Raw genomic sequence first — 12253 nt, 5'->3', positions numbered from 1 at the left:
AAGGGGGCTGCAATGAGAGACACATGGAGAAGGGGGCTGCAATGAGAGACACATGGAGGGGTTTGTAAAGGGAGACACATGGAGAAGGGGCTGCAATGAGAGACACATGGAGAGGTTTGTAAAGGGAGACACATGGAGAAGGGGGCTGCAATGAGAGACACATGGAGAAGGGGGCTGCAATGAGAGACACATGGAGAAGGGGGCTGCAATGAGAGACATGGAGGGGTTTGTAAAGGGAGACACATGGAGAAGGGGCTGCAATGAGAGACACATGGAGAGGTTTGTAAAGGGAGACACATGGAGAAGGGGGCTGCAATGAGAGGCACATGGAGAAGGGGGCTGCAATGAGAGACACATGGAGAAGGGGGCTGCAATGAGAGACACATGGAGGGGTTTGTAAAGGGAGACACATGGAGAAGGGGGCTGCAATGAGAGACACATGGAGGGGTTTGTAAAGGGAGACACATGGAGAAGGGGGCTGCAATGTGAGACACATGGAGGGGTTTGTAAAGGGAGACACATGGAGAAGGGGGCTGCAATGAGAGACACATGGAGAAGGGGGCTGCAATGAGAGACACATGGAGGGGTTTGTAAAGGGAGACACATGGAGAAGGGGGCTGCAATGAGAGGCACATGGAGAAGGGGGCTGCAATGAGAGACACATGGAGAAGGGGGCTGCAATGAGAGACACATGGAGGGGTTTCTAAAGGGAGACACTTGGAGAAGGGGCTGCAATGAGAGACACATGGAGAGGTTTGTAAAGGGAGACACATGGAGAAGGGGGCTGCAATGAGAGACACATGGAGAAGGGGGCTGCAATGAGAGACACATGGAGAAGGGGGCTGCAATGAGAGACACATGGAGGGGTTTGTAATGGGAGACACATGGAGAGGTTTGTAAAGGGAGACACATGGAGAAGGGGGCTGCAATGAGAGGCACATGGAGAAGGGGGCTGCAATGAGAGACACATGGAGAAGGGGGCTGCAATGAGAGACACATGGAGGGGTTTGTAAAGGGAGACACCTGGAGAAGGGGGCTGCAATGAGAGACACATGGAGAAGGGGGCTGCAATGAGAGACACATGGAGGGGTTTGTAAAGGGAGACACATGGAGAAGGGGGCTGCAAAGAGAGACACATGGAGGGGTTTGTAAAGGGAGACACATGGATAAGGGGGCTGCAATGAGAGACACATGGAGGGGTTTGTAAAGGGAGACACCTGGAGAAGGGGGCTGCAATGAGAGACACATGGAGAAGGGGGCTGCAATGAGAGACACATGGAGGGGTTTGTAAAGGGAGACACATGGAGAAGGGGGCTGCAATGAGAGACACATGGAGGGGTTTGTAAAGGGAGACACATGGAGAAGGGGGCTGCAATGAGAGACACATGGAGGGGTTTGTAAAGGGAGACATCTGGAGAAGGGGGCTGCTATGAGACACATGGAGGGTTTGTAAAGGGAGACACATGGAGAAGGGGGCTGCAATGAGAGGCACATGGAGAAGGGGGCTGCAATGAGAGACACATGGAGGGGTTTGTAAAGAGAGACACATGGAGAAGGGGGCTGCAATGAGAGACACATGGAGGGGTTTGTAAAGGGAGACACATGGAGAAGGGGGCTGCAATGAGAGACACATGGAGGGGTTTGTAAAGGGAGCAGGACACATTTTGGTGAATATTCCTTTTATTTTGTTCTTATTCCTGTTATATATGGAAAAAAAATATAAATCATTTTTCCTTAGATTTATGTATATTATTTTTCCAAACAAGTTAATAAGGATTTCTGTCCTGATGTAAATGTTAATCAAGTTAATTTAAACCATCTACATTAAAAAAGGGACCGCTCAGTAATTATTTTGGCTTGGGGTGCCTTTAAAAAATCATGGGGACCCTAAGGGTGCCTTGAACTGAAAAAGTTTGGGAACCACTGACTTAAACATTAACCAGGGAACCCTGTGAGATGTAGCCAAGGAATGCCTTACATTATTATTTTACCCTTTTTAATTTTCTCTATGTCCATTTCTACCCATCTTATTTTGGCTTTTTTCTTCTCACACCACATATGACTTTAGGTGATTACAAGTAGAACTTAAATGTTTAAGTTCCCATTGTAAATTATTTTTGTAATTGGCACATGTGGGATTTTATTTATATTTTTTATTATTATAGTGGAGGAAGAAATATTACCATTTCAGGGAAAGGATTTAATCTTGTGCAGAGTTTCAGCATGACGGCCACACTGCGATCAAACAGGCAGAAAAGACAGGTGGATGGGCATGATTTCCAATCGGTGAGTAACTTTGTCTTCCTAAAGCATGTGTCACAACTGACCATACGGATTTTTCTTTACACAATGCAAATATTTCAGGAGGTAATTGAATTATAGTAAATCAAAATTCAGCATAAATGAATGACCTGTACATTACATTTGCAGCCCCCTACCCCTCTGTAGAAATAAACACACATGCTCTATTCATTAGGAAAGGAGAGATTTGCTTTTTTATTATTTTTTATTTTTTTAAGCATTTTGGAAAATGAATTCACCTAAACCAGATCTGCAGATGTTTCAGAGAATCCATAACAAGATTTTCAGAATTACATCTGCTGCATTTACTTTTGCTATAATTAGTTTTGTTTCCCAGGCAGAACGTTGTCTCCTCTTCAGCTCATAAGCTGGGTACACACTATGACGATGGATCGGTCAGGAGACCGATCTGCTGTCCAAAGCTATACACACTTTCCAATTGGTTGCTCGATGTGTCTGGCCTGACATCACAACTAAGTAGGCATTTAAATTTGCCTGCCCAGTTATGATGTCAGTGTCACCGATACCTACAGCAATACCTCCAGCAAGTGTACAGGCAGTCGGCGGGTTGCAAGTACACACATGCAGATGTACCGATATATCCTCATGGGCTGCAGGGCTGACCTGATATGTGAATGACGTAGTTCAGACACATTGTGTGTACACACGCGTCGATGCACTCGCGATATATCGTTCATCGATTGAATGAATGATCTATCCACAAATGTGTACTATTGGCAACATTTACTACTTTGTAAAGCTGGGTAAAGTAAAATAAAACACTTTCCTTTCTTGGTTGACATTTTGTGATTACTAAAGTGCACACTATGGATGACTACAAACAGTAGTATGCCATTCACCGCAATCTATAGTGAGACTCTGCAGTGAAAGGTTGTTGGAGTGTGAGCAGACATTCATAACTAGGCGATCAACACTTATCCAGTAGAACTCAACTAGTCTATCTGTTTTCCTGCCTACTTTAGTAATCATTCAAGATGATGAAAAGTAAACAGCAAAAAACTATTTGTGTGTTCTAGCATTGGCTAAAATATACTGTTTCTCTTTTCTGAGGTAACCATAGTCATTTTATAATCTGCCAGGATTCTGCCTTACTAGGCCCATTGCTTTATTTTGCAAATGTTCACCTACATAGGGTGCTTTTTGTGTTGTCCATCTAGTACATTCCCTATGGAAGATTAGTGCAGCCAAAAATGGACAATACACCATAAGGTGGTTCTCACTGAGTATATGAAAAAAATGGATCTATACCCAACCAATTTATATAATTTAGTTTACATTATATTATGTGAGAGAAAATGCTTTCTGCTGTCATGGAGACAGGACTAGTCACTCAACAGCCGACTCAGACTAAAAACGATGTGTACTCAGCACGACGTCACTGACGACGGGACCCTGCATGCGGCAGGTGCATACACACTTGCCGATGCCGGGACCGACGGGAGGGGGAGCTATGTGTCATGCTGCATTCTATTGCATGGCATCGTTAGAGACATTCCCCATCGGCCCTGCAGAAGGGGCAACTGGCGATGTCGCTAGTGACCAGCGGGAGTGCATATATCATGGGTACCCGATATGTCGCTCCGATCCGTGGGATCAGACGACGACATCTAGTGTGTACCCAGCTTAAGTGAAAGGGACACTAGTTAAACTATAAATGTTTTTTCATAAATTCTGGAGACATTTCTATATCTAACCGTACATTTGTATGTACACCATTTATTACAAAGTAGCCGAAGTACCCAGGGTTGCTCTGGGTTTAAATCTTCAAGTTATTAAGTTTTATTATGTGATGGCCTCCAAACTCATCCAGTGGAAGGCACAGAACAGGCTCCCTGAGTCCAAGTTCTTACCGGCGCACTTCGCCCTGAGGTTCTACCGGGACCCCAACCACTCCATTAGGCCAGTAATGTGCCATCAGGTGAGGCAAAGCCTTTCCTGTCATACTTGGGTATACGCCACAGTTGTTACTATAAAAATTATATGAAAATGTTAAGAAAATATTCGTAACTTCTTTGTATTATTCTAATCATTTATAGTCAAAACTCTGGGGTAAAAAGTGTATGGCATGTGAGGCCCTGCCTACATTTTCCGCACATCCCTGATCAAAACACACCATATTTCCAGCAGTATATACTGCTGCACCTTTGTATAATGCCTACATGAACCCTCAGGTTCATATATGTATCTGTAAATCTGGCTCTGATATTTTGCCAGTGCCTCTCAGCCATTTACCTCACCGCACGTCACTGCATTAGCATACCTCCCGACATGACCCTCTCCAAGAGGGACACAATCGTCCTGGACTTCCCTGGTAATTTATGATTGGTGGCGGCTCCAGGGGTGGGGCTGCAGTACAGTCCAGAATTCAAATAGTGGAGTCACACCAACTGCCAGTGAGTCTCAGCCAGTGATGTTTGGCAGTGTGTGAAATGACAGTTGGTGTGGCTCCCCTATTTGAATTTTGAATTGCGCTGCAGCCCCACCTCTTACCAGGGAAGTCCAGGACCAGAGCATCGTGTCCCTCCTGGAGAGGGTCATGTTGGGAGGTATCCATTAGGCATCGCAGACCAATTGCCACTGCTCTGTGAAGTTTTCATCCACATCCATCCAGTGGAAGGCTCAGAACAGGCTTCCCGGGTCAAAGTTCTGCCCAGCCTACACCAGCGGGAGGTCCGACCGGGACCCTAACACCCCTAAAACCTGGTCATGATCCAACTGGACCACCTCAAGTTGGTTTCATCCCAATCGGTGCAGGGTTGTCCGAATGCATAACCAGATAGACAAATAGACCAATTAATTTTAAGATAAAGAAAACTTTTATTTATAAAATACTTACTGTATATGTGTCATATGCATTGTTATCTGGAAGACTAATCTATGTAACTCCTCTCCTATTCCTCCACTCTGTCAGTAACTCAGTGGTAGCTTTCAGCCTTCGCAATTAGGTTATTGTAGCACTTACCTTTTTAAAAGTTCCTACTCATGACATGTAGTTATCCACAGCACATTTTTAACGAGATCAACATTTTTCTCCTACTCCTCACAGACTGAAAACATCCTTGAAAAAGTTAATGACTCAGTAATAGTATTCATCTCTCCTAAAGTCCCAGAGCATTACCAGAACGCTGAGGTTATTTCTATGATTAAAATGGATGGGTTCGAGACACACCTGCAAACAGCTGAGCTCTCTTTCATTTATATCAATGATCCCACTTTTGATAACTTTACAGATGGCATCAAGAAGCAAGTTAACCTTCTAATTAATGCCAAGGTAACTGGTCTCATTGCATTGGTCAGGTAATATTGTGTGTTTGGTACATATGTATGTGCAGGGGCGTAACTAGGTATTTGAAGGCACCATAGCAAAAGTTTGTAAGGGCCTTTATGTACTACCCAATGGTGAAAAATGTATATAACTTATGTACCTTTGACAGGGAATATGGGCCCTCCATAGTAGCTGCACCCCTTGCATCTACGGTAGTTACAACCATGTGTATATATATTGTACAATCAGTTTCCATTTTGTTTGATTTTCATTTTATAGTATGTCTTGTATTGTATGGTTTATTAGCTTTTCTGTTATTGATGTAAAAAATTGTGGTCTTGTGTCTGCATTGCACCACACTGTAGGTCACTCTTTGGGGGGGAGTGGGTACTGATTACCTGGGCCCGAGCTTGCTGAAGGGGCCTGGGTCTACCGTGGACCCCCACCCCCACCCCCACTCCCTCTTTCCTGCAGTAGGAGACTACTCGCCCCCCCCCCCACACGGATTTGCACCGGGCTGCGGGGCACACAGCGCCCCCCTCCCCATTACGCAGCAACTAGGATTTTTTTTCGAGGGGGCGTGGCCTCGCCCCCTCACTCGAGCCCAGGGCTCTTAACGGCCCTAACTATGTGCAAAGTCCAGTCCACTGCCACTTGGTAATGATATTGCTTGTAGTGCCCCCTAGTGTTCTTATCTACTTAGCTATGTCAGTATGATTATTTCTGATCATCCTAACTCGATATAGCACTTTGCATTAGTTGGAATTAAAACAATATAAATCACAAATAATTCAATGGCATGAATCCTATTTGTAAGTAAGTGCCAGGACAGAAAAGTGAATTTGATTAAACTACGTATTTGGGAATATTCACTACCATGCCAAGAAGAGAGAAAATAAGAAATGTACAGTGAGACTGAGGGCAGACACGACGAATGGAGTCACACATTTTTGATCCTAAATGATATGCCACCACACAGCACTATATTTAATGTATATTATATGTTTAGTCTCAATCTTGAGTAGAGTCCGCCAAAATCTTTTATATTATAATGCAGTAAAATTATATCATGACCAGACTCCATTCATCACTTCCAGGCAGATACTGACATACACATCCTGTATTCCGCAAGGAACTGATGCAAACTGGAGTGGACTTTGTGCCATGAGATGTGTGACCGTAGTTTCCAGAGTAGATAATAGTTTTACTGCTGATCCAAAATGTAAATATGGGACACTGAAAGCAGTTTGCAATAAAGATGACAGCCGTTATTGCCAGTATATTTTATTGGTGTACAGATGAATGTTAGATTATTGACTTTCTCTGTTTATTATCTAGGGAAATAACCTTAATGCTGCAATGACCATACAAGAGGCTAAAGCATTTGTTGGTGAAGGTGTTTGCAAGATAAATACACTCACTGCAACAGACTTGTACTGTGTCCCACCAGAAGAGCAACCTCGACCCAGGAGACGCCAGAAAAGGGACACCTCAGACAACTTGCCGGAGTTCACAGTATGTTCTGCTTTTCTCCAAACAAGCATGTAGATCATTTTTATGTTGGCATGCGACTACTTTGATTTCTAGTTTGTTATTGTAAACCTTCAGATGGATAAAAAAAAAACTTAGAATATAGCAGTATTAGGCTTATTTAGTAACACAGTGGAAATTCTAAATGAAATATGTTCAAACATTGATTTGCCCATAATGCTAATTTTGCCACTATTTGCGACCACAAAATGCTAGGCACTAGTTTTGCGAAGTCTATTTTTATCACACTTTTTCGCACTATTTGCGTTCACCATCACTAAAAAGGCAATTAGATTATTCTATTTCCCTGTACTTACTTGCATGGTTTAATTATTTATTTATTTTTTTTGTCCTATTTAGGTTCAATTTGGAAACAGAGAATGGGTCCTGGGAAAAGTAGAATATGGACAGACACCAGCAATTCCGCTAAACATAATTATTCCAGTGGTCCTTATACCAATGATTTTAATCATTGCTATTTCTATTTATTTCTACCGGTAAGTAATCTCTCTCCCAGCTAGAAAGGAATTCATCATCGCTGCATAGCTTACACTGCAGTGCTGGCCATCTAGGATGGTCTTACAGGCTCACTGTACTATTAGCTAATCACCTCTGCATGGTGTTGAGACAGAACATGTAACTGAGAATTCTGAAGCAGTCAGAAAGGAATGGGGTATCTGCTAAATGGAGATTGCCCTAAAGCTTGGGTACAGAAAAATATAAAATGGATAATACATAATGTAAACTTTTCCAGCACATAAAAACCTTCATTGATGAAATTTATAAATTTGTTTAACAAATCTTAATGTTTGTATTATAGTAGTAATATAATAAACTTTATTATATAATAAAATTTAAAAACTCTCAAATGATCAACCTAAATATCTCTACAGCTTATATAAAATGTGTTAGATTTATTAGTTTCTGCTGAGTGGCCAGGTCATTATACAGGGTGTCCCTAAAGTCTGGACACTTAGGCAAAAAAGCATATTTAAAAAAAATTAAATGACGTGCATTAAATTCATCTGCTATCTTTCGATATGACCATCCTCCACGTCCACTGAGAAGTACCACTTCCAATTCTTTTTTCTTTCGACAAAGCCATATTTAATGTGTGTTGGTAAAAAAAATATAGTTAATGAGATTTCCTATGTGTCCAGACTTTACGGACACCCTGTATATGTTAAATTATTTTAAACTACTACGGCACACGATCTGGTATCAAACTTTGTTACTACTGTACATCGGAAATAAGTGATGTTTTACATGTGCAGGTTCCATAAGTAATTTTGACTATCATAATGTTAACAATGACAACAGGGACAATGTTGGGTCGAACACTACACTCAGTCAAGCTAATAATGCCATGTAAAGCGTCATGTTTTAAGTTGTAAATCAGTCACTGTTAAAATGCTTTACATCATATTATTAGTTTGGCTGCCTGTAGTGTTTGACCTAACAGCGTCCCCGTTGTCATTGTCAAATAGAGCAATACCTCAGTGTGATGTTAATCATCATGGCGCAGCACACAATGTCTCCTACATGGAAACTTTTGGATATGTCCAGTTTTCAATATAATTTGTGCTCTGGGCCTAAGTGGGTGCTGTGCACATTTTATATTGGACATGTAGGACCTCATTCAGACCCGCTCGCAAGCGGGTCGATGTTTAGGCCCTGCGCACGCGCAGCGGCCGCTCTGCGCATGCACAAGCCCCGGAGCGAGAGAGAAATTCTCTTGCTCCGGAGCTCACTACAAAAGGGGCGGCTGTCGATGGTGATCAACAGCTCGCCCCGTTTTGTAGGCGTGGCGGGTGGGTGGTTTCACAAACTGAGGCATTGCTTACGGAACGCATGCCGTTTTGTGGGCGGCCGGACTGACATCAGCAGTGATGTCAGTGGGGAGCTTCCTGCTCGATCAGAGCAGGAAGCTCCCTGGGGCTTGTGGTTGCCGAGATCCAACCTCAAGGTCTCGTCGCAAGCCCCGATGGTCGCGATGGTCTTGACCATCGCGACCATCAACATGGTCGGCTGCTAAAGCTGTGGGTGGTAACCCACAGCTTAGCTAGCGACCAGGAGGCCGTACTTCAAAAGAGAAGCTGCCGCCCACATTCAGAATGAGCGCTCGCATTTTGCGAGCACCTCTGAATGAGGGCTGTAGTCTTTTTAGCCTTTGGAGGGTACATTTTGTATGGCTAAGCAACCAGCATAGCTAACAAACAAAAAAAAATCCTCATTATTTACAACGTGCATTTAGTTATTATGAGCATTTTGTGTTCAAGCTGTATCTGAATTAGCTCATTGTGTTTTAAGGAGAAAGAGTCAGCAAGCAGAGAGAGAATATGAAAAAGTGAGACAGCAGCTGGAGGGACTAGAGGAGAATGTACGGGACCGCTGCAAGAAGGAATTCACAGGTGAAACCAACTGTATTTGTTGTGGAAATGTCTCTTCTAATTTCACTTTTAATTGCACCCAGGGCCGTTGAGATTCCTGTCGGTCTCTGGGGGCTGTCGGGGGGAGGTTGAGGCCACACGAGGGAGTGCAACTAGACCTTCTATTCTCTTTGGGCTTTTAAATGTATATGTCAAGTGCTGCTGTGGAGCAGCAGCACACGGGCCGGAAGACGTAACTACGGCACAGCGGTGGGCATGGACATGGAATAGCTATGGCATGTCTATGCCTCCCTACTATTCTTACCTAGATTGTACCCTTCCTCCTGTTCATAATTCATTAAATAGATATGGTAGAAAGAAGTAAATAGAGTGATAGATATGCGTCTATAGTTAGAGATGTACAGATGTGTCCTCATACACCTAGCCAAAATACAGATGTGTCCACATATATCTATCCTCCATGTGCTACAAGTCGCGCCACACATAATGCGAGAGCTCCATGTGCCTTAGTCTTTCGTGCAACTTATTACCTTTAAATGCATCTTATTCACATAGTGATGTAAAAAGATAGCACAAGCAGCTTCTGCTGATTAAAATGATATGTAGCATGCCTACATTCTGTGTGCGACTGCGGGTGTAACTGCATGTGAAATGCTATGTTTCAGTGTCAGCGGCTGTAACACTAACTTAGCATTTCGCAGGCAGATACACCCGCAGATGCACAAAGGGGGTCATTCAGACACCCTCGCGAGCGCAGGACGCTCGCAAGCAGGTCGATGGTGCCGAATCGAGGGAGCTCCGTCGTGCGCATGCGCGAGACCCGAATAACGACGGCTAAGCCGTCATTATGGGTCTCGCACCAAAGGGGGCGTGCTGTCGATGGTGAGTGACAGCACGCCCCCTTTGGTGGGCGTGCTGGAGGCGTGGCTGCCAAACGGAGGCGTTCCCATGGGAACGCCTACCATCTGAGTCCGGCCCCACTGACATAACTAGTGATGTCAGTGGGAGTGATTTTGGCTCTGATAGAGCCAAAATCACTCCAGGGCTTGCGGTCACAGAGACCCTACCGCAGGATCTCGTCGCAAGCCCGATGGTCGCGATGGTCTTGACCATCGCGACCATCATCATGGACGCTCGCTATAGCTGTGGGTGGTAACCCACAGCTATGCGAGCGTCCATGAGGCCGCTCCAAGTTGAGGGAGGAGGGCCCTGATTCAGAGCGAGCGCTCTGGTCAGAGCGTCCGGCTCTGAATCAGGCCCAGAGAACATAGGCATGCTGCATATCATTTTAATCAGCAGAAGCTGCTTGTGCTAGCTATTCGTATCACTGTGTGAATAAGATGCATTTGAAGATAAAAAGTCACGCAAATAAAAAGGTCGGCGCTACCGTGTCACGCCACGGTATGACGCGATTAGAAGGGCTGTTTAACGCACAAGGAGGCTAGATGTATGAGGACACATCTTTATGTCATGCGGCGCAAGAGAGCTGCGCCAAGTGCTGTAGTGTCGTTTTCTCTCCAATGTGCGTCTTTGTTGCAACGCAATGCAGAAAACATGCGTCACGAGACTTCACTGATTAATTTGATATGGAACAGTTTTAGATCTGTGTGCGACTAAGGCGCATATTTGAGCGAAAAAGACACTTAGCGCAAGCCGAGTGGAACAGGACCTGACATGCCATGAAGGGCTGTTTGGAACGACTGCGACAGTAGTGTATGAAGACACATCTGGAAGTCAATATAGGTAGTTGGCCATCAGTCAGCGAAGACTGATTTCCACTTGGGCGAGGACTGATGTAATAGCACTAATTGACTAAGATTAAAATTAAACATTTAGGGCGAGATGCAGGAAGGGGAGAAATGCAGTTAAACCCCAAAAATACGGGTTTGACCACGTTTCATATGCACTAAGCCCCAGAGTGCAATGCACTCCGGGACTTAGTTGCGGTGGGTAACGCCATCTTCCTGACGGCGTTACACATAGAAGCCTATGCGCTTCTTTCCGCAGAGTGCTTATAGAGGGATCCAATCGGATCCCTCCCAGCATCCCCTGCCGCACTCGTGTCCTTCTGCGCATGTGCAGAAGGACGCCGGCGGGGCTTGTGGGTCATAGACCCGGAAGTTCCTCTATCGCAAAGGGCCGCTCTTGCCGGGGTTCTTCATGCATACCGGCGTTACCAACGCTGGCAAATGCACGCAATGACTGTCGGAATGCATCGCATCGCGAGTGCGATGCATCATGCATCCCACCCTTAATGTTAACTGTCAATTTTGAGTTTTACACTGATAAACAACAGTTTGGAATAAATCATAACAATGAATGATTAATAATCTTTTGGCTGTTTACAGATCTTATGATAGAAATGGAGGACCAAACCAGTGACCTCAATGAAGCTGGAATTCCAGTTCTGGATTACAAAATGTACACGGACAGGGTTTTCTTCTGGCCCTCTAAAGATGGAGAGAAAGATGTAATGATCACTGGAAACCTGGACATTCCAGAAGCCAGGAGACAAAGTGTAGAGCAGGCACTGAATCAGTTTTCAAACCTCCTCAACAGCAAATCCTTCCTCACTATTGTGAGTGTTAATTATTTGTCTGTCTTATTGTCAAACCCATTATCCATATTATGCTGTGTGAGATGCCTGGATAATCCTCAAGTTTCTATGGCTTACTAAAATCTCCTCTTTGCCTAGGTACTGTCCATCCTATTTAGTATTTTAATAGCTGTCTTTTTTTTTTTTTGT

At 44.2% G+C, this 12253-nt stretch overlaps 1 protein-coding gene across 3 annotated transcripts in view; it reads left to right on the top strand.

The window, feature by feature from the left end:
- The window catches only part of PLXNB2 (plexin B2), a 220683-nt gene that overhangs the window by 185900 nt on the left and 22530 nt on the right, over positions 1-12253 (top strand). For all 3 annotated transcript variants that reach the window (XM_088457632.1, XM_088457631.1, XM_088457636.1), the window contains 6 exons: positions 2166-2286; positions 5369-5593; positions 6926-7102; positions 7478-7614; positions 9428-9528; positions 11856-12085. In XM_088457632.1, coding sequence (XP_088313758.1) covers positions 2166-2286; positions 5369-5593; positions 6926-7102; positions 7478-7614; positions 9428-9528; positions 11856-12085 — 991 coding nt within the window. The remainder of the gene's footprint in view (positions 1-2165; positions 2287-5368; positions 5594-6925; positions 7103-7477; positions 7615-9427; positions 9529-11855; positions 12086-12253) is intronic.

Source organism: Taudactylus pleione, unplaced genomic scaffold, assembly GCF_031769625.1.
Source record: "Taudactylus pleione unplaced genomic scaffold, aTauple2 ptg000041l, whole genome shotgun sequence".
Classification (NCBI taxonomy): Eukaryota; Metazoa; Chordata; class Amphibia; order Anura; family Myobatrachidae; genus Taudactylus; species Taudactylus pleione.
The sequence above is the reverse complement of the archived record's forward strand: the minus strand, read 5'-3'. Positions and strand labels throughout refer to the sequence as shown.